General features: G+C 38.7%; 1 protein-coding gene across 3 annotated transcripts in view; it reads right to left on the reverse strand.

Moving 5' to 3' along the window:
* Window positions 1–3,116: 3,116 nt before the first annotated feature.
* Window positions 3,117–23,539, reverse strand: part of SUGCT (succinyl-CoA:glutarate-CoA transferase) — a 556,817-nt gene continuing 536,394 nt past the window's right edge. For 2 of the 3 annotated variants that reach the window (XM_036327439.1, XM_036327436.1), the window contains one exon: window positions 3,117–4,141. In XM_036327439.1, the coding sequence (XP_036183332.1) occupies window positions 3,978–4,141 (164 nt within the window). In that variant the 3' untranslated portion in view covers window positions 3,117–3,977. The remainder of the gene's footprint in view (window positions 4,142–23,539) is intronic. The other variant, XM_036327438.1, reaches the window with a different exon arrangement.

The following is a 23,539-nucleotide window of genomic DNA, read 5'->3' on the forward strand; positions in this document are numbered from 1 at the left end:
CCTCCCCTTCTTGGCACCTCCGCATCTGGCTGGGCTCATGCAGCTATGGGTTCCAGAGTATCCTGCGCAAAGGCACCCTTGGGCCTGCCTGACCTGGGCGTGCTCTTTTCCTTTCCTGCTAATTAAATGTATCTGTTCTAACTCCCATAGCTTGTATGGAATTAAATGTATGAGTGCAAAGAATTTGCATTCATTTGACTCTAATACTTTAACCTTCTGGAGTGACAGCAGAAGACAGGTTTTTGAATGGGTATTGGAGAAACATATCTATTGGAGTTGCTTATATCTACTAATTGTACCGCATAAACCTGGCCTGCATAAAGCCAGACTGGTTTAAAAGTTCAGGGCCATTTGGACTCACAAGATAGCTTGGTATGTCTACATTAAGAAATTATTTCATCGTCTTATGAGAGTAGTAATTTATAAGACATTTAACCCTGGTATTGCTATAAAAATACAATTTTATCCTTATGCCTTCCTACACCTCATTATCGATGGTGATAAGAGACTGTGATGTTTTGTGTTTCCAATTGTTGTTTGGAATGGAAATATATACTTTTCTCTGAATCTTATTTTCCTCCTTTTCAAATAATACTGTACCAGTACTAGTACCACGAAAGCTAGAGGGAAAAGAAAAGAGCTCGATATTCTGGCCTCTTAAGGATCACTGATACTATAATCAAGATTAACAACTATCTTTTCAGGCCTATTGTGTCTCAGGAATCTCATCAATTATAAGGGCTCACTACAGTGGATAATCCCCTATAAATAGAAGCAAATGCAAGAATAATAACATAATATTGAAGGATGAGTTTGAAAATGAATAGCCCAGGTTCAGGGTAGGAAGGGTAATTTTTTCACACTTGTCTCCTTTGCCAATTGAGAATCAATGGTGAGTAGTCAGGGGAAAGGCAGAAGATCTGGATGGTCCATTCACCCCTGAGCTGGAATTCTTCCTCAGTATCTATAGGCCCATTATCTGGAGGACCAGTTCTATGGATGAAGGCAGCATTGAGCCATATGAAAAGTGATAAGCAAGACTGGCATCTATAAAGCTTTTAAAGTAGGCAACATGCCAATGTCACAGGATAAGAGTCCGTGGTGAAATGTCAAATCCAGGTGAGATGGGAGTGGGTGTGAATACCCCTGCATGTTGAAAGCAGAGATCATGAAGTCTTCCTATAAAAGTCCCCACTGTGAGGTTGTCAAGGTTTAGTAGCCGAATGGCATAGAATGAAATAGCCTACATGAAACCTCTTTGATTTTTTAAAATCACATCTGTGCTTCTAACTCTTAGGAAACGGAGCAAAGAGAAAAGGATACCAACTATCTGGGATAGTCACACAATGTTGGTTAGCGCTCATTTCTCTTCTGGAGACCGTCTCCAAGGGCGACTCTGCTAGGGTAACATTCAGCATATCAGACTGCATGTTGGAAAATACCATGCCTGCTTAACCAGAAAATTATTGCAGCAAAAGTTTCCAGAAAAAAAAGTCAAGTAAAGGAAGCCTCGTTGCTTGTGAACACACCATCACTTTCATATTGATTAACCCACTAAGTTTCAAAGCATTTTCTAGGCGAGCCTCAGACACAAACCTGTCAGAAGGCAGGCCTTGACACAGACTGAACTTGAGCATATGGTACTTAGCAGTGTGTTCAGCTTAGGGAGAGTGGAAGGTAATAGGGCCTGATAATTAAAACAGCACATTTGTTTATAGGCATAACCTGATCTGGGGCACACTGCTAAAAAATTTAGCAAGCACATGTTTCTTTCAGGGCTAATTATCTATCTGAATTTAAAATATATTATGAATTATTTCTCTCACTAAATAGGTAAAGTGAATGCTTTTTATTGGATGATGAACTGGTTCAAAGTTCTCCTGGATCATTTTGAGTTGCGTAGCTAGAAAACTGGTTAGTTACTACAATACATGATTACACTGGAGACTGTCTCTAAGGGTGACTCTGCTATGATGAAGATTGCAATTTTGATTGAGTTCAAGGTTTTGAGGAATTCTGCGACGCTCTTTGAATGATCAGTATGCTCCCACATATGGCTGCCCAGATATTTAGGGTCATTGCTCAGGATCCAATTAATTTGCTTCTCAAGATATCTACTTGGATCAGTAGAAGAAATGGTGGATTTGTCTTTTAAGATATGTGGTTTTGCGAGTTCTCTTCATCCAGCCTTTTACCATTTTCATTGCTAATTGTATATTTATGGAGGGATTTTATTTAGATGTTTGGCCTGAAGTGAATGTATCCAAAGATGTATCTGTGAATTAGCCATTGGGGGGGGGGGGAAGTACTACAGAAGGTATTAATTACCCTCGTATAATGAAATTCTATCTGGTGGAATAACAGCAGGAGCTCTTCCGAATAAGATGTGCACAGAGAACAAGAGCAGGGAGGACAGCCCTAACCGGTTTGGCTCAGTGGATGGAGCGTCGGCCTGCGGACTCAAGGGTCCCAGGTTCAATTCTGGTCAAGGGCATGTACCTTGGTTGCCGGCACATCCCCAGTGGGGGGTGTGCCGGAGGCAGCTGGTCGATGTTTCTCTCTCATCGATGTTTCTAACTCTCTATCCCTCTCCCTTCCTCTCTGTGAAAAATCAATAAAATATCTTTAAAAAAAAAAAAAAAGAGCAGGGAGGACAATAACTGTTTTAAGAACTAGCAGGTATTCTTCTCAAAAGCCCTATGAGGCCTTGTGAGAAGACATTTTTTTTATTCAGAACCTTGAGTCTAGACACATATTGGGCTTACAACATGGATAAATGGCTCCAATTATTCCAATAAAAAAGGACACAAAAAGAAAACTAGCTCAAAATCATAGTTTGAAGGATGAATATCTATCTATAATCTAACTTACCACTTGATATGTAATGACATGACTTTCAAATATGTGTGTCTAACAACCATGAATTGAGATTATACCTGGATATTGATAGTAGGTGTTATCTGATTCCTTGGTCTATACCTAGGTGTGGGTGATTGACAGTCTGAGTGACAGTTTAATTTGGAATGCACATACAATTCAGTTACTACATTCTGGACAGAAGATATTTTCTATACGTTGAATTCACTGACAACTATTTAAATGTTTAAGTACAAATATTTAATATCAAGACAGGATACATTTTTCTACAGTGGATACTCAAATTATAAGAAAAATGTTTTATTCTTCTATTTGTCATTGTTTATACATTATTTAATACCTAGGTAGTCATCTGCTATTCATTCACAAACATGTTGCATTTACACTTGGCTCAAAATAAGGTATCAATTAAAGAACCACTTTTCTACTCTTATTGCAGATAGATACCTACACCTCAAAATGCATTGGTGGAAATCGATTTTCTGCTATGTATCATGAAATTAATTAGAGAAATACAGCATAAGTCAAACATTTACTCCCCTGTGGAGAATGAAGTTCGGTTTTATAATGGCCATCAGCAAAATCCATGGTTTAAATTACAGATTAACAAAGAGCTCATGAGCTCAAAATTAAGTTATTCTGTTTAAAATCAATCACTGAGACTGTCATTCTGCTTATTGCTTTGACTTCCTAACAAAGGTTTAAATGAGGACTTTATGTGCAAGTAGAGAATGTCAAGAGACCTGCTCTTTTTCAGACCTGCATGAGCTGGGGAGGCAAAATGTTTAGGCTATTCATCTAATTAGAAGAAGGAATGCATTTTTCAAAAAAAAAAAAAAAAATCTTTACCAAAAAATCCCACAAATTCACAATTAATCTATTATCTGGAGGAAAAAAATGGTAATGAATGAAAGGTGGGATACATTTAAGAAGCACTAGATTCATTGATACCAGAGCCAAATGCTAGGCAGGAAATCTGGAATTTATTCTTCTTTTTAGTGCCAAGCACCAGAATTGGGAAGTAGGGTTCAGAAAGAGTATTGCCTTTGCTAGTAAAGTGCAGTCAGACGCTGTTTTTAAGAAAGAGCATTTTTCTTCTGTCATTCGGCTTCATGCTGGTTCACTACTCCAGTCCTGAGCAGCTCGGCAATGGTCCTGTCATCGTATCTGAGGGCCTCTTTCAGGATGTGCGTCGTGTGCTGCCCAAGCAGGGGAGGTGGCCTGGCCTCTGACATCTTGAACTTACTGTATCTCACAGCTGGGCCTGTCAAAAGAGGTGGAAAGCAGGAAGCCTGTTAATGACTAACCCTAGGAAATGTATTACCCAAGCAGCCCGGGGTGTTTCCAACGAATGCCAAGAATATCACTGCTCGTTACACCCTTGCAGATGCACCATCATTTTGGAAGGAAATGTATTTTTACATGTGGCTTTTCTTGACTCGATTTCATCCAATTGCACAGTCGTCATCGGATCTGCCTACCACTGTGCAGGGGACTGCATGTCCATGCCTGGTATGTGCTAAGCCTGTTCAGAAGCTGTCAGTCCTGTCACAGGAAATGTCAGGGGTAGGGTGCTCAACTGACTGGACACTCAGGGTCCAAGAGAACAACGACCAAGAGATATAGTGTCTTTCTGAAACTGAAAATCTGATCCCAGGTGAGGATAGCCCAAATTTTTACTATTCACTGCCAACTGTATAGTTCCAAGATTTAGTTCAACAAACAGCAAATCAACTATACAGCAGCCAGACCCTGGTTGAACCCTTTTGATGGTAGAATTATATATGCAAGCTCCATTGTTAGGGAGACTTCAGTTTGAATGTTACCTCTTTTTTAAAATTTGTCTTTATTGTTGAAGGTATTACAGATGTCTCCCCACCACACCCCTGCACTGACCCACCATCCCGTTTCCACCCCATCCACAGGTCTTTCCTGCACTATTATCTGTCCAAGGGCTATGCATATATGCGTATAAATTCTTTGGTTAATGTCTTTCCACCCTCCAATCCCCTTCCCTCTGAAATGTGCCAGACCATTGCATGCTTCAAAGTCTCTGGATATTTTTTGTTTGTCAGTTTATTTTGTTCATTATAGTCCATATAAAAGTGAAACCATGTGACACTTGTCATTCTCTGACTGGCTTATTTTGCTCAGCATAATAATCTCCAGGTTCTTCCATGCTGTCTCAAAGGGTATGAGATCCTTCCTAGAGCCTTCTTTTTTACAGCTGCATAGTATTGCATTGTGTAAATGTAGCACAGCTTTTTTTTATCCACTCATCTATTGATGGGCACTTGGGCTGTTTCCAGATCTTAGCTATTGTAAATAATGCTGCTATGAACATAGGGGTGCATATATTCTTTCTGATTGGTGTTTCAGGATTCTTAGGATATGTTCCTAGAAGTGGGATCACTGAGTCAAATGGTAGTTCCACTTTTAATTTTTTGAAGAAACTCCACACTGTTTTCCATTGTGGTTGTACCAGTCTGCATTCCCACCAGCGGTGTACTAGGGTGTTTTTTTTTCCTCCACATCCTTGCCAGCACTTGCTGTTTATTGACTTATTAATGGTAGCCATTCTGGCAGGTGTGAGGTGGTACCTCATTGTTGTTTTAATTTGCATCTCTCTGATAACTAGTGACACTGAGCATTTTTTCATGTGATTTCTAGCAGAGCCATCTTTTTTTGTTTGTTTTTCCATATATTTTTCTTTTTAAAAATTCTTTATTGTTAAAACTATTACATGTCTCCTTTTTCCCCCATTGACTTCTCCCCAGCTGCCCCCCCTCCCCCCGGCACATGCCCTCTCCCCACACCCCCCTCCCAGTCTGTGTCTATTGGTTATGCTCATATGCATGCATACAAGTCCTTTGGTTGATCTCTCACCCTCTCACCCACCACCTTCCCTCACAGGTGGGACAGTCTTGCGATGCTTCAATGACTCTGGTTCTATTTTTGCTCATCAGTTTATGTTGTTCATTATATTCCACTAATGAGTGAGATTATGTGATATTTATCTTTCTCTGACTGGCTTATTTCACTTAGCATAATGCTCTCCAGTTCCATCCATGCTGTTGCAAATGGTAAGAATTCCTTCTTTTTTACAGCAGCATAGTATTCCATTGTGTAGATGTACCAAAGTTTTCTAATCTACTCATCTGCTAAGTTTCATTTGGAAACTTAGGCTGTTTCCAAATCTTAGCTAATGTAAATTGTGCTGCTATGAACATAGGGGTGCATAGATCCTTTCTGATGGGTGTTTTGTTTTCTTGGGAAATATTCCTAGAAGTGGGATCACTGGGTCAAATGGGAGTTCCATTTTTAATTTTTTGAGGAAACGCCATACTGTTTTCCACAGTGGCTGCACCAGTCTGCATTCCCACCAGCAGTTTAAGAGGGAGGGTTCCTTTTTCTCCGCAGTCTCTCCAGCACTTGTCGTTCATTGATTTGTTGATGATAGCCATTCTAGCAGAGCCATCTTGAATAAATTAACTTCTCTGAGCCTTATGTTCCACAGCTCTAAATTGGGGATGGTGTTAACCACATAAACTTGACAACAGAAAGCACTAAGCAAATATTCCATAGGCCACAGTAATGCACAAAATCCATTGGCTACTCTGGTGGCAAAAGCTGTCACAGCGTCAATCTTGAAGCTTACAGTGCAAGGGGAAAAGACATATCACCAGCTATTCGCTGAACACTAAGCCACTGTAAACAGGGTAGCTCAAGCAATACTTCCACCCCACTGTTGGGAATAGATTATCCCATTCTTCATTTATGGCCACCAAAGCCCCAAAAGCTAAGGGTTTACTTAAGGTCACATGGCTAATATTATCAATGGTTCCAGGATGCAAATCCATGTGCATTTGCATTGTCTCCCATTGAACACCCTAGCAGTCTTAGCCTTAGCAGTCTCTTTTTACTCTCCACTCTTTCTTTGAAAAGATGAACTGACATTGGGGAACAGATTTTATCTTGCCTGCCTCATTAAGTGAAGTGGTATAGATGTTGGCTTTCCTTTATATCATTTTATTAGCCTTCAGGAAAACAAACTAGTCACAAGAAGTCTGCAAAACAGTAATAAAAATTTTTTCAGCCTCCTTTTGATTTGGAATCTCATTTTCAAAAAGTAAATCCAATGCATGTTTAGGTAACAGAATGTCAGTCAGGAAAGCAGCAAACGTGCTTTGAGCTCTTTGTAGAATTCCATTAATAAAAAGTATTGCTGTAGAAACCATTGCAATAGAGTTAAAGGACAGAGACCATTAAGCCACGCCTCTGTGTAACACATACCATCCACTACAGATAAATGGCAACTTTCAATTAATACCCAAAGTTTTCCTTCTCTGAAGCTCAGTGAAATCCATTTTTTTCTTCTCATATCTCCTTTTAAATGCCCCTGTGCATGACTGTTTTTCATCGGTTGGTTCCATTTCATTAAAGGAGCACGCATTGGCAGGCACGGTGTTCTACTCTCCTGATAAAACTGATAATCTGATGGTTTAGGGATGTGACCCTTACTCATTTTTTTCTCTCAGATTCAGTTCTATTTTGACATTAATTATCAACAGTTTTAATCTAAAACTTGTCTTTCAAAAGAAGAACCCCACTGAGGTAGTACATGTCTGAAGTCAATGTGATGTGTCTTTTTCTTAAATGAATTACCTAAAATGAGACTTCCAACTGAAATGAGACTTCCCACTGAGATGAGACTTCCAAATGAATTACCTGAAATGAGACGTCCCTAATGCTGAGGTCTTAAGTAGTTTAGGCAGCCTTTTCTCTACTATCTAATATCTATACTAAATCTCTTGCATCAAAAATGTTTAGTGTCCACAGGAAGAAAATTAAATGAATGAAAAATTAATCCCTATAACTCATAAGTTTGGAGATAAATGCATTTCTTTAAAATAAATTCCATTCCATATTCTTGGCCTTAAACAAGAAAACTGCTATTGACTTAAGGGTAGACTTAGGATAGTTTTACATTGAAAAGAACCGTGGCCTATTTGTCCCACAGAAGAGGCAGAGAAAGAAACTCGGGTTCTCTTTGACTGAGTCATAGCCACTTAGGGGTAAACAAAGGTGAGGTGATTTTCCTCTGCCTTAACAAAAGTGATCAGCCAGGCCAGTGTGGCTCAGTGGTTGAGTATCAACCCAGGAACCAAGAGGTCTTTGGTTCCATTCCAGGTCAGGGTACATGCCTGAGGGGGGCTTGTTCCCCTTTGGGGGGCATGCAGGAGGTAGCCAATTGATGTGTCTCTCTCATCAATGTTTCAATCTATCTATCTCTTTCCCTCTCTGTCAAAAAATCAATAAAGACATATTTTTAAAAAGCAATCAAACTGAAAAACACTGAAATAAAGGCACAGCATAGCAATTTCCAGTACATCAACTGAAACCACAAGTGCTTCTGAGGGGCCTAGCTAATCTAATGATTGGTAGTTAAAGCCCTGGGTCTCCTTACACCCCTCACAAAAACAAAGGGAAATTATGGGATCCAAGATGGCAATAGAGTAGGTAGAAGTTACACTCATTTCCTTCCAGAACAAAACCAGAATTACAACCAAAACATAGAAATGTTAACCAGAATAACCAACTGAAGGCTAGCTGACCAGAAGTCTTATAACCAAGAATTTATAGAAGATGCCATATAGACTAGTAAAAAGGGTAGTGATGCAGGAAGGGCTGGCTCTGTACCCACATGTGGCTCAGGAACTCCCTGAGGAGTGTGAGGTCTTAACCCTACACCAGGCTCCCCAGCCCAGAACACCAGAGCTGGAAAGAGGGGCCTATATAACACAAGGCTTTAAAAATCAATGGGGATTATGTCTTTCTAGCTAGAGAAGCAAGTCTGCTAGAAACCCAGGCACCCTCTTAAAGGGCCACCACACAAAATCTTGTTTTCAGCCTCTTACCCTGGGTTCTGGCAGAAGGAGGGTGGGTCAGCTCACAGAGAACTACAGTCTTGTGAGGAGAGATGGGGTTTGTGGCTCTGGGGAGAGAGTTGAAGGGATGGATAGCTGCCAGAGTCCTTGCGCTGAGTCCCTCTGCCATGCCACCAGCAAATGCAATCTTTCTTGGGTCAAGCACTACCCTCTATACTATATCAGCCTTGGGGAATACATAGCCCCATCCTACCGACTCCCTGTCACCCTACCCTGCTGAGGCTGAACTCTCCAGGAGGTATGGAAAGAATATGGAATAGACTGAGTTGTGTGGTTCTAGAATGGTGCCATTTTTCCCACACATACCTAATGGGTGAAGAGTCCTCCCTTCATATGTCCAAATCCTGGTCAGTTTGGGCCTGATAAACATTGCTGGCCTCCCCCTGATGAGCCTTACACCTCCTTACACATTATACAAGAATAAAATAAACATGAGTTAAAGACTTAAATGAAAGACTAAAAACAATAAAACCCCTAGAAGAAAATGTAGTACTGTATCAGACATTTCTCTTAGTGTTATTTTTTTCTAATATTAATCCTTTGGCAAGGGAAACAAAAGAAAAGCTAGCAAATGAACTACATTAAACTGAAAAGATTTTGCACAGCAAGAGAAACAATCAACAAAGTGAAAAGACAACCCACTGAATGGGAGAATATATTCACCTGTGATACAACTGACAAGGGGTTAATATCCAAAATGCAGAAAGAATTCAAACTACACAGAACAAAAAACAACAACAAACAATCCAATGAAAAATTGAGGAAAGGACCTGAATAGACATGTCTCTAAAGAGGACATAAGGATGACGTATGAAAAGATGCTCAAGTTAAAATCATCCAAGAAATGCAAAGTTAAACCATAATGAGATATCACCTCCCTCCTATCAGAATGGCTATCATCAATTAATCAACAAGCAAATGTTAGGATGTAGACAAAAGGGAATTCTCTGGGAATGCAGACTGGTGCAGCCACTGTGGAAAACAGTATGGCGTTTCCTCAAAAAATTAAAAATGGAACCTGCATTGGACCCAGTGATCCCACTTCTAGGAATATATCCCAAGAAAACAGAAACACCAATCAGAAAGGATCTATGCACCCCTATGTTCATAGCAGCACTATTTTCAATAGCTAAGATTTGGAAACAGCCTGTCTAACCTATGAGGGAAGGTGGGGGGTAAGGGGGTAAGAGATCAACCAAAGGACTTGTATGCATGCATATGAGCATAACCAATGGGCACAGACAGTAGGGGTGTGAGGGCAGTTGCTGGGGGATGGGGGTGGCTGGGGAGAGGTCAATGGGGAAAAAAGGAGACTTATGTAATACTTTAAACAAAAAAAGAATTTTAAAAAAGGGAACTCTCATTCACTGTTGGTGGGAATGCAGATTGGTGCAGCCTCCATGGAAAACAGTATGGAGTCTCCTCAAAAGATTAAAAATGAAGCTCCTATGACACAGCAATTCCACTTATAGGTATGTATCTGAAGAAACCCAAAACACATTCAGAAGAATATATGCATCCCCATGATTATTGCAGTGTTATTTATAATAGTCTAGATATGGAAGTAACCCAAGTACCCATCAACAGATGAGTGGATAAGAAAGTGCTGGTACACATATACAATGAATTATTACTCAACCATAAAAAAGAATGAAATCTTACCATTTGCAACAGCAAGAATGGACCTAGTGGGTATTATGCTAAGTGAAATAAGTCAGTCAGAGAATGACAAATACCATATGATTTCACTTATATGTGTAATCTAAAGAACAACATAAATGAACAAGCTAAACAGAATCAGACTCATAGATACAAAGGACAGATTGATGGCTGCCAAAGGGGAAGGGACTTGGGGGGTTGGGTTTAAAAGGTGAAGGGATTAAGAAATACAAGTTGGAAGTTACAAAATAGCCAAAGGGATGTAAAGCACATCATAGGAAACACAGTCAACAATATTATAGTAAGTGTGGATGGTGCCAGGTGAGTTCTGAAAATAGTAGGGGCAGCACTTTGTAAAGTATATGATTATCTAACCACTACTTGTATACACCTGAAACTAACACAAAATAATATTTAATGTAAACTGTAACTACATTTAAAAAAATTTTTAAGGGAATTGGGTGACATGTTTTGAAGGCTATATCTACCTCTGAGGACTGTGTGTGAACTGCCTATGGTTCCCTCAGGGATGGTCTGTATGATTCTAAAACAATGCTAAGCTTTTTTATTTGACATCTGCACATGCCTATCAAGGAAGACTGAACTGATAAATTTCATGGAATCTAGAGTTCAACAGCTTGAGGCTGACAAAATACAAAGGTAGGTAAGGAAGTATCCTGTCTCAATCTCCAAGTCATAGAGAATAACATTGGAAACCACTACTTGGTGAGTGTTTACTGTATATTAGGCCTGTGGCTGGGTTCTTTCCACACTGCTTCTTGGTGAAAATGCAGGGGGAGCAAGAGGGAATTACCTAAGTTTGAAACTGAATTGAGGGGTCTTAGAGTAGAACAGGCCAAGAACAGCTTCAGGTTTCATGTTCTGACCAGACTGTTCTCTCTATCTTTCCAGATTACAGTTCTATTAGATATCTTATGCAATATTTACACATTACTATCTCACCTTTTCAAATTAATTTGTCATATGCCAGCTATTTCCTTGTAGGAAGTCATAAAATCGCAGCACCATCAATACATTTCATTTTCTCATGTTTCTGAGTTAGGCAATGCTCTCCAAGGCCCTCCACCCTCCCCACCCGAAAAGGAATGAGGCCTTTGCTGTATTTTCTTGCAGAAAGTTATCTGGTGTAAGCCACAGGGAGGACCCAGATCCTGATGTGCCAGAGAATTCCTCAGACTATCCCTGTAGTATTTTCCATCTGTGGTTTGAGGCCCTGCAGTAACAAGACCCTATTTTGTCTCATCTCCTTTTAGAAACCTTCCATGATTCTTTTAGGCTGAAAAGGGAATCTACCCAATATATGCAAACATCCCACGCTGCACTAACTATATACAGAGTTCAAGCTACATTTTATAACCCAGACCAACTTAATAATGTAAACAGTTGCAGGAAACAGAGGTAGCCAAAAGCATGTGGGTAACCATAATGAATATTCAAGTAATGGGAATATAATATCACATCATCACGAGGGAAGGAACCTAAACAGTCCTTTTTTTCCAGAACTCTCTGCACCTCCCGTCTTGATGATGCATTTTGAAAGCAATGAAACAGTCTATTGCTCAACCTCACAACACACTGGCAAATGATCAACACTAAGGGTTAAAATAATTAACATAGTTGGCCTGTCCTATCATAAGGGAAGCAAAAATAAATAATATTAAAGGTAATTGTGTGAGTCTTTTCATTTGTTGTTTCTTTTAATAGCAGATACGAGTGTCAACTTTTTAAAATATCAAGAATAGTTAAAAGCAAACATCTGTTTTATAATATGTAAAATGCTATATCAAACATTTTTATTTTGACTTCTTTAGACCATTACTCAGATACAGGCTGTAGATACCATTTGATCTTCAAGGCTTACTAGTGTCATAAGAAGCCAAACTTCATTTTGCTGAAAATAATGATGGCTTCAGTACCAAGTTATTTCACAATTTTCCCTCCAGTGCTTGAACTCATCATCATAACAATAACAATATTATTTATATGATGCCTCTCAGCCATAGCATCCAAGGCGCCAAATGGAGTCATACAGATAGAACACATTAAACCCATTAGATATGAGATAAAGCCATTTGAACTAGAATGAAATGGTGGGAAAAGGCTTTAGAGTTAAAAATGGCTTTGGACAACTTTCACAGAAGAGCTCAATCTATGGGACTGCTTAGGTTGTCAAGCATTCCAGAAACTCAAGGCAACATGTCCTGGGTGGGTACCACCAACCTAGATGGGTCACCCTCCCGTCTCACCCAGAGTTCAGAGGCACCATTTATCACTCCTGATGTAATGAACTTTAATTCGCTATTTTGTGACCAATAAAGCGTACCTCACGTGCCACTACCTGTAAGGGAACAGTGCATTTTCAACTATGTCTATGATCCTATGGTAGTCATCAGTGTTGTCCATCAAATTTCCACTTTCCACCTTCTGAGAGCAGGATATTATGTTCTGACCCCTTTGATGTTGGATGAGGTCACGTGAGTGGCCAACAAATTGTAAATGGAAGGGATACGTATGCTACCTCCAGGCCAGAATACTCACTTGCTCTCTTTTTCATGACAACTTGGCAGTGTGTGAGATGGTGACTGCTCCACCAGCCTGGGGCCTTTAAACCCATGATGGACATGTAGTAGTATGAGCATGTAATATATTTGTATTGTTTAGAGCCAATGTTATTTGGGAATTACAGGGAAATTGATTATATGCCTCAATTTTAATACAGAGACATATTTGCCTGAACCAGAAGAGGGACTCATTAATCTAGTCCCTCCGCATTCCTTTAAAAAGCATTCAGTTCAAATGTTCCAAATACTTTGAAACTCTCATTTTGTATGTAGCCAATTTTTACCAGTGGAATGATGAGAACAGCTATTATTTATTGAGTACTTGCATGTGTTAGGCATTTGGTAGAATGCTTTTCATATATTACCTTGTTTGATAGACTAAATGACTTTAAAACGTAGACTTATTATTGTACCATTGGATCGACAGGGAAAGTGGGGTTAAGTAACATTATCAAAATTACACAGCCAGTCAACTAAAAATTTCGTTAGAACTTAGGCTGGCTAACTACAAAGTGCATGCTCATTAACACTAGGATGTATTTCCTCCCTGCATAATGTGGAAGAAAATCTGTTCTCATATCAGTGGCTGAATAAATACCATTCTTTGGCAGATGGTATAAAACAGTACTGTATTATAAATACTTATATATTTTATGATTGCTACTCCATTGAGGCATTTATCTTTCATTTGAAAAAGAAACACGGCAACTTGTACTTGATTTATCTATCTTGTTCCAACCCACTGAAATGTCATAGTAGATTATCCATTTCCTGCTGGAAAAATATATGGCCCATAAGGAAATGCTATTCATATTCATTAGCAAATACTCCATCTCCCCTCAAAGTGTGCTACCCAAACTTTCAGCTGAGGTCTCTGAAAAATGCCCGCTTGGAAGAAAATCTCCCCTGAATGCTTCTTCCCAACATTTGTATTTGCTTCTAATTATTTTTAACACTTCTGAAAACGCGAGGAAGGGTGAAGAAACACCTTGCTGACAATGTGTTCTTTGCCAAAATAATCAATTATCCTGCTTCTTTGCCTTCTAAAATTCAAATATTCAATACAAGTTCCTTGGGCACATTCCCAAGGTTTTGTTTGGTAGACTTCACCACGGAAAACAAAATTGGTTCAGCTGGAGTCCGTAGCCAGAACATTTTAAGCTTCATAGACCTTCAAAGTAGTGACCTTCTCTTCACCTCCTCTGCCTCTATGCTCGATTAAGGAAAATACCGGAAGAAGTTTCCATTCAAAGAAGCCAGATTGCATTTCGATTCAGTTTGGAGAGGAGGAACTGAACAGAGTTGAAGCAGGTGGTTATTTGTGGCTCTTACCTCAAATAGCTTTGAAAAGTTGTTCTGTAAACCTTTAAAGGTCTTTTGTAATTTAATAAATTTTTCTGCACTTCTTAATCTCTCTCTTAAAGGAATCAGCCTTATCTACCACCTTCTTTCCTTTCCCAAGAGTCTCTGAGGTCACAGAAATTACAATCACAACCCAATCAAATAGAGGATCAAGAAAATTAGGTCCCACCTTAACCAGTTTGGCTCAGTGGATAGAGTGTCGGCCTGCAGACTGAAGGGTCCCAGGTTCGATTCCGGTCAAGGGCATGTACCTTGGCTGCGGGCACATCCCCAGTGGGGGGTGTGCAGGAGGCGGCTGATCAATGCTTCTCGCTCATTGATGTTTCTAACTCTATCCCTCTCCCTTCCTCTCTGTAAAAAATCAATAAAATATATATTTTTTTTAAAAAAAAGAAAATTAGGTCCCCAGACCTGCTGCTGAGAAAATGGGAATGTGCTATTTGTTACGAGAATTTATTGTAGTTTTTCCCTTTCACTTTGCTTGCCTCTGTGCTCCAGATGGAAAGATTTTAGGAGAAAGTCCTTTTCCTCCATGTCCCTACTTCTGTGTTAGCATGTTCTAATCCTCAGCACTGCCTTTGATACCTTGCTACACCAGGAGTCCTATCTCTGAAATGTCTCTTACATATCCACACACTTCTGATCTTTTCTGCTACCTCCTTGGCCAAAGCACCCTGAAATAGGAGGAAAGCTTACTTAATTTTTTTTCCTCATTTTTTCCCTCCAGCCAAACTGTATTATTCTCCTCTGGACCTGATGCTATGTGGCTCCTTGGACCCACCTAGAATACACCTCATTTTAGCAATCCCCAAGCTCACATTAAATTTCTGTTCAAGCTCACTTGATGTTGAGCCTTCCCTTTTTCTCGCAGTTGAAAGGAGCGTCTCCCTTCTCTGTCCTATAACATTTGACTGGCATTTCCTTTATGGTATTATCTCAATTTCTAATTATTTTGCCTCTTGTGATTTTTTTTTTTGAGACCAGAACTGATGTTTTGCTCATTTTGAATCTCCAACAGTACCTATCACATGGTGAGTGTTTAATAAATAATTATTAAACAAAATGAATTAGACATAAAGGAAACAAAAAACTAACTAGATGTCCAGAATTAGAAATATGTATGGAGAAGTTAAATCTTGGAAATTAATGTATTTTGCATCAAGTTTCTAAAAGAAGTCATCTTTACTTTCCTCTTTCCCACCCCATATCTAACCCATCAGCAAATCCTGTTGACTCTACCTTCAAAATATTTGGGAATCCAACCACATTTTACAACAAGCCTGGTCTTAGCTACCATCATCTCTTGCTGGTGAGAGCCTCCTATCATGTGTCCCTTCTTACATGCTTCCTTCCAATATATTCTTTAAAAAGTAGAAAAAGTTATCTTCTAAAAACATAATTCATATCATGGCACTCTTCTGCTCACAATTCTGACAGTGGATTCCAAAATTCTACATAATCCACCAACCTTCCCTCTAACTGAGCTCTCCTCCAGCCTTTTCCTCTCTTACTCACTTTGTTCCAACCCTGCTGGCCTTCTTGCTCTTCACCAGGTACACTCATCCTCAGGTTTTGCTCCAGCTCTTCTCTTTACTTGGAACTTTCTTCCATCTGATGTCTGCACATATCGTTCCCATAAACACTTCAAGCCTTTGCTCAACGAGGTCTCTGCTCACTATCTGCCATATTTAACATGGCAACCTGCCATTCTGACGCTGCCATTTCCAATCCCCCTTACTCTGCTCTACCTTCTCTTTCTTCCACATTGTTCCTGTATGTCTACTGTTCTTTGTCTCCCTCTGCTAGAGCATTAGATTTCCAGTGGCAGGGAGCTGTGTCTGTTTCCTCAACAAATATTTGCTAACTATGTATGAATGAATGAACAAATGAATGAATGAATGAACACAACTAGATTTTGAATTTAGTTCTCAGGTTTCTGCCACAATAAAACTCAAAGTATTCATACTCTAAGACTTCAAGATTCTAGCAAAATGAATCTTGTCAAACATACCCAAAAGCAAGGTGAAGCACTGTGATTACTATGAACCAAAAGAATCACATGTAAACAAAAAGTATTCAATGCAATGTGTTTGTCTTCATGCTTCTGCTTTATCTAGTTGTGAATCTTGCACTTACATTACCCATGAGGACGGATAACTACAACATTCCAGAGATGAAACATTCCAATAGTTGGGTGGAATTTTTATGATTCTGTGAGGACAGGAACTATATCTGTTTTGAGTCCACTTTATGTCCAGAAGCCAGTAAATTGTGATGGTCAATACATATTTGTTGAATATAGGAATGAAGAGAAAGGACCCTTATATTTTCAGAAATAAAAAAGGCAGTAAAAATAATGTTAATATTCACACCAAGAAAAGTTTTACCACCTGGATGTTAGTACAGTGATACCAAATTTTACCTTAAATTAATTTGTTTAGAAATTAATTTTTTAATATGACAATAGTACTTAGGACTCTGAACAATGTAAAATAGCTTCGGAAAACACTGTCAGGCTTTTAAAAATGTTTATTATTCCTTCTTAGAAGGACATAATTTCTTCTAAATTTTAATGTCTATTTTTTTCTACTTGGAAAATGTCTTGATTTTATTTATATGAACTATAATTTTGACAATTGCATGTTAATTTAATATTGTCTCCTATGTTTCTCTTTGCTCGTGAGTATTATGAATTTTGCATAATACATGTCTGTTGTGGTACACAAACATTTTCTTATTTATTATTTCTTCCCTTTTCCACATTCTCCTTATTAGCTATTTTGATTGGTGTTTACAAAATGCCCTGCTGACTCTCTTGTACATTAATTCTGTGGTTATTCTTTCCTAGTATCCTTTGTATTACTTAAAAGTATTTAACAAGGTAAAAAGGGCCAATAACTATTGAATAGCTAAACTGTTGTTTTCGTTTTCACAGTTTCATTGTAAATTTGAAGATGGTAATTTACTTCTTTATACATTAATTAAAATGAATGAGTAATGTTCCCTCCCGGCATGGAGTTCTTTGCAGTTTCCAATAACACAAACTTAGTTCTTTTCATCTGCTAAGAGTAGAATTGGCATGAAATGTGTTAGGTTATCCTCTGTCCATGTTAAGTGGAAAGACATTTCCACATTGGAACTTCCTTAATTTTGCCTGAGTAACAATCCAACTTAAGTAAATGAGAAATATAAAATATATCATTTCTTAAAAATAAATTAAGCTAGGCCAGAGATGCCTTGTAAATTATAAGAAAGCTTACTTAATAATATACACAAGTGGATTATAATTACTAAATTAATCTTTTGCCCACAAAGGGAACTTATTCTTGTTTGAGTGTACTTATTTTTAGGAGCAGCAAAAACATTTCCTGTCTAATCATAATTAAGCCAATAATTTGTTCAGATTTTGTGTGTGTGTCTGTGTGTGTTTAACAAGATAGCATAAAAACAAACTTCAAAATTATCATCTAAATATCTAAGTGATCACGCATTCCAAATTAATGAGAACCAAATTCAAAATGTTGCTGTTCTTAGGTTTCTAGGTTCACAAAGGCCATAAAAGCAGAAGACCTGATCCCAGATAATTATTTGTAGATTAACATGAGTAAAAAAGCCTTTGATGAGCAGTGATACACTATGTTGTTAAAAAGTAAATAATAAATACTCTAATTATAAGTCTTTCACATGGCATTTTGAATATCATGAAAGAAAAAGTCTAATTACTATAACAAAAAATGGGTTATAATTTAAGAGTCCTGTGTGGATTATACTTTCTCTGGAAGTTTTTGTACCTTAAAATTACATGAAGAGGCATAAAATAGTCTACGTGAGGAAAAATGACTATTTTTGTGCACTATAAAGGACTTGGAGGTTATCACACTATCAACAATGTTATAAAGTCGAGAACATCACATACATAATATGTATTTTAAGGATAGAATTAAACAAGGCAAATGAGTCACATAAACTGGTAGAATCTAAAAAAGATCAGTGGATTGCATCAATGTTAATTTCCTGTCTGTAATATTGTATTATATTTATGTAAGGTGTTACCAATGGGGGAAACTGGGTGAAGATATTATTTCTTACAACTGCATATATATATATATATATATATATAATCTCAAAAATCAAAAGTTTTTAAAGAGTTATAAAAAGATAAGAAAAACAAAAGCAATTTGATTGCATTTGATTAGTGCTTTTTATCTTTTACAACAAAGCAGTTCAAATCTAACACTTCATCTCAAGAGAATGGAAGATACTAATGATTTCCTCCAAAAAGAAGATACTGGATATTTCCCTGTTCTATAACTGCATTGATCTTGAAATTGGGGCTGAAAAATTGATTTTCCTAGAAAAGAGGGCTTAATAAAGGGTTAATGAAGATTACTTCAAACCATGAAAATATTTTTCTTTGAATCCAAAAAGTTGCTTATCTTTTTAAAAGCTTGAAAACAAATGAGTATATACTAGTAAACACAGCTATCAAATATGTTATTTTTCCAAGTTGTTAGCAAGCCTTGGGCATTACCTACCATGTCATATTTATTCTGGATTGAGAGTAGCAAATGCAGGTCCTTCCTAGATAGCCCTATTTCTGGAGGCCTGGCAATAGGATGTGGGTGCTGACAGAAGGAGGGCACTACCAGAACTTAATTTCTGCAATCAACATTTCAACAAGCCAGAAATAATGAAAGGTGCTCTCAAGCAGATGTCATTTGATAAGAAGAAATTTGAAGAACTGGGATTTGGGACTCAGAAAATATCTAGAAGGAATCTGAAAAATAATAGTCCACATTTAGTAATCTGTAAATTAGATTTTAATTCTGTTACACATTTGCTTTTAGGCTTTTAGGCGAATCTGGAAGAAACTAAAGACTAAATTCTTAAAGTGTTAGCATGGGGAAATGGAAGAGCAGGACAATATCTTGAGCTGCCCTGCCCATGACTATCAGCCCCATGTGGGCATTAAAATTACAATCAAGTAAAATGAAAAACTAGTTCCTTAGTTAAATTAGCCAATTTCTAGTGTTGAATAGCCACAGGTGGCTAGTGGCTATCCTACTGGACAGAACAGAAAATATTTTTAATCATCTCAATAAAATATTGGGAAGCTACACTCTAGATCAGAGGTTCTCAACCTTCCTAATGCCGGGACCCTTTAATACAGTTCCTCATGTTGTGGTGACCCTCAATTTCATTGTTACAAAATGAACATAATTAAAGCATAGTGATTAATCACAAAAAACAATATGTAATTATATATGGGTTTTTTCCGATGGACTTAGGCGACCCCTGTGAAAGGGTCGTTCAACCCCCAAAGGGGTCGCGACCCACAGGTTGAAAACCGATGCTCTAGTCTAGATAGTTAAGGAAAATGCTACAAAGATCTAAAATATTTTTTAAAGGGCACCATTTTACAAAATGGACCCTTCATAGAAGTATGCCCATGACCTTCTAGAAGAGCAGGTTTGCAAAGGACCTTAATACTATCATGCCAAAACACTTGTCATATGCTTGATACTTTGTGGTTGCACAGCCTATGTTTAAACATTTTTTTCTATAGGCAAATATTATAATTTCCCTCATTTTTTTCCAAGGTAAGAGAAACATTTCTGTTCTTTGTAAGTATTTTATGGTTATAAGTCTTTCATCATTCTGGCCACTTACTGCTGGATTCCACTCTAGATTCCATTTTACCTATATCTCTAATCAAATAATCAAAATGAAGTGCATGATTCAGGTGCTCAGAGCTTAAAATATTTTTCTGTTCCTTTATTCTGGATAGTACACTTCTATTTTTATAGACTAATATCACAAGGTGTCTTTTAGTAACCTAACTAGTCAGCTTTATTTATTTATTTATTTTTTTGCAGTGAGTTTTCAGTAAAATAAACTACTGCAATTTTTTAAATGTAGCCATTGCTCCAGCTAATTGAAATGTTTGGTGTTTTTTTATCTTACTTCTAATAATGTCTCCGTGAAGTGGGCCACCAGCATACTTCTGAATACTTCAGGTGGCAAATTCATTAACAACATTGGTTTTGTCTCAGATCCAAGTGCATGGTTTCCTACACCTTTTCACGTTAAATTACATCCCCAATATGTCTTTGGAAAACTCACCATCATCCATCCCATCCCTAAAACCATCACCACTTGAATCCAACCATTTTCAAGTCAGTTGGACTGTAGTAGTGTCTAGTCCCTACTTCTCTGTTTTACCCACAAAAACATAGCTGGTAATCTACTTATACTGAATTTCCTACAACATACTTCACCTTTTCCTAGAACTCTAAAACCAGATGCTGAAATTTATGTTTACAATCACCAGAAAAACTTTCATAGCACAAGAAAGTACACATCAAACCTAGAACACTGAGACTGCACCTCCAATCCTGGCACCCACATTTTATAGTACAACAATGCAGAGAAACATTTTTTAATGACATTACTGATTTTGAAAAAATAATAAAGGTGAGGTCCTGTTCAACGGAATTCTAACGAGTTTGGCATTTTCCACAGTCCTCCACCAAGTGCACCTTTTCTACAACTACTTGAACTGGCAGTGGGAGAGGGAAATCAGCATTGTAAATGCTAGTTTAACCATTGCCCAGTTGGTATGTTATAGAACCAAATCTCTTAGTGACTCATTCAGTCTAGAGACAAATAGAGGAGCATTTGCAGCATCTGATCTCAAAGCAGGTGGTTATACAGTAATGATGCAGTTATGCGCCATGCTCCTGAAAGGACACCATTATTTTTAATATCAATTCAACTTTAAAATGGTTTGTGTCCATGACTTCAATTTTCAAAAGACACAAGGCAGTCTGGGACTTAACACGGAGACTGTTGAAAATTAAGCAATACTTTTATGAACACATGTTGAAATAGCAAAGCACTAAATAGGTGGACTTATATACAAAAAAATAGTCATTTAAAAGGAGTCAGTCAGGTTCATATTTGCTCTCCACACAGGAACTTTATGTCACAAACTGGGGAGAAGTGATTCAGCGGGGGGAGGTGGAAGTGTTTTCCAAATAAGGACTCTCCTTGGTTTGTTAAGTTTTCTTGTTATATGCAGGGTTGTAGAATATGAACCATCTCAGCTCAACATGCCTACCTTTGGAGTTTGGATAAAGATTTGTTTTTCCTCCAGAAATCTGCAACAAAAATGTGATCTATTTGATAATTATTAGGAGGTTTACAAATTATTTATTAGATTTTCTCCAACAGTACAACAACAACAAGCAAGGGGGCACTGCTGGCAAGGTAGATTCTGCTAAGGGGGGAGCAGATCACTCGTTGCGGGGAGCAGATCACTCGTTGCGTGGTCTGACCCAGGGGTGGCCAACAGGCAGGGAGGACCATAAGTAGGAGAAGGCCTGGAACAATTGGGATGTCTGGGCTTCGTCTTTAGGGAACACTCAGTCTCCAACTGAAACTCAAAAATCTTATTTTCTCACAGAATCCATGTGACTGATGCTGATCTGCTAGTGAAGAGCCAACATTCTAGAAGTATCTAGTAGCATCTTGGTTTGACATTTACATTATACAAGGCTTCATGAATGATCCCAAGACCCCATCCATCATTGATAAAATGTGTTTCAAGTTCCACATGACAGCCCTCCGAAAACTGTAGCAAACAAACCCATTTGCAAGTTGGGCACCGTCTGTCTCCCAGCACTGGCTGTTCCCCTACGCGCTCTCGTCGGCTTAACCTGTTTTCTCATGTCCAACTTCTGGGTGGCCCATGAGAGCTATTGCTCCTCTGAGACTAGAGCAGGCGTAAGCAATGAGTGGAAGGTGAAAGTTCTGGGGAAAGGTCCCGGCAGCCGAGGGAGGGAATGAGGAGAGGGAAGAAGACTGGGCTGGAATCATTCACAAAACAGCAAGGATTGCTAAGCCCATGCTACAGGGAGGAAGGCCTTTGATAGGAATTAAAATGGAACTTTTAGGCAAGCAGGATGGATGTCATTAAGACAGCACAGTCTGTGGATGAGGCAGGCCTGGGGTACATTCTTCCCCTGAGCAGAAATGGTGATGTTATGCTAAATATTTAACCTCTCAGGCAGTTCAGTTTTCTCATCTCTAAAATGGAGACAATGTTTACTTCTTGGGATACTGGTGAAGATCCAAATAACTTTGTAAATGTGACCGGCACAACCCCTGGCAGCAAACAGCACACAGTTGAATGTTGTGGTTTTTTCTTGCTTTCCCCTTTGAGAGATGCAGTGTGATATAGGGGAAAAACAGAATAGAAAGGAACAGTTTCAAATTCCACTCTCAGAATGGGCACCCATGAGAACCTGGGCACACTCTCTGAGTGTCAGTCCTCTGTGCTCTTCGAAAATGACATCATGTAAGTTAATGCCTGCGACCAGCTCGTGCTTGAGAAGTATTATTAATTCAATATTTTAGCAAATGTGTGGTGTGCGCCTAATATGGGCCAGGCACGATTCTAGAAAAAAAATAAATCCAGGCAAGGAGAAAGAAAATGACAAGGCTGTTATATGAGGTGGGGTGGTCAGGGAAGTTTCTCTGAAGAGATGAGATTTCAGCAGAGACTGAAGGAAGAGAGGAAGAAAGAGAACCATCAAAATATCTAGGTGAAGAGGTGTCCAGGTAGAGAGAGGGGAGAGCAAGGCTAAAGGCCAGCCATTTGTGGGCCAAACTGATGAACAGTGAGGTCTCAGAGGATGTAGGCTGGCAGTGGAGGGAGCAAAGAAAGGATGGGCATTAAAGGGGACTGGTGGCCCATTGATGTGCACTCTGCAGACCACCAAATGGACTTTCTACTTAGTTCTGAGTACAGTGGAGCACTGGGGAGGTTTTAGGAAAGCCATATGGAGAACAGATTATCGTGGTGGGAGCCAGCAAACGCTGGGAGGCCACTGCAGTCTGCGGTGCAGGCCAGAGACGATGGCCCCGGGGCCAGTGGGGCAGCAGCAGTTGGCCAAGATATGTTCTGATTCAATGTGTGTTCTGAAATCAGAACCAGTAAGACTTGCGGTTGGGTCAGTTCTAGAAAGTGACAGAAAGAAGGTGGCTGAGAAAGACTCAGATTGTTGTTTTTACTGTAAAGGTAATGCTATTTACTGGGATGGAGAACTC

This window comes from Myotis myotis, unplaced genomic scaffold, assembly GCF_014108235.1.
Source record: "Myotis myotis isolate mMyoMyo1 unplaced genomic scaffold, mMyoMyo1.p scaffold_m19_p_11, whole genome shotgun sequence".
NCBI lineage: Eukaryota > Metazoa > Chordata > Mammalia > Chiroptera > Vespertilionidae > Myotis > Myotis myotis.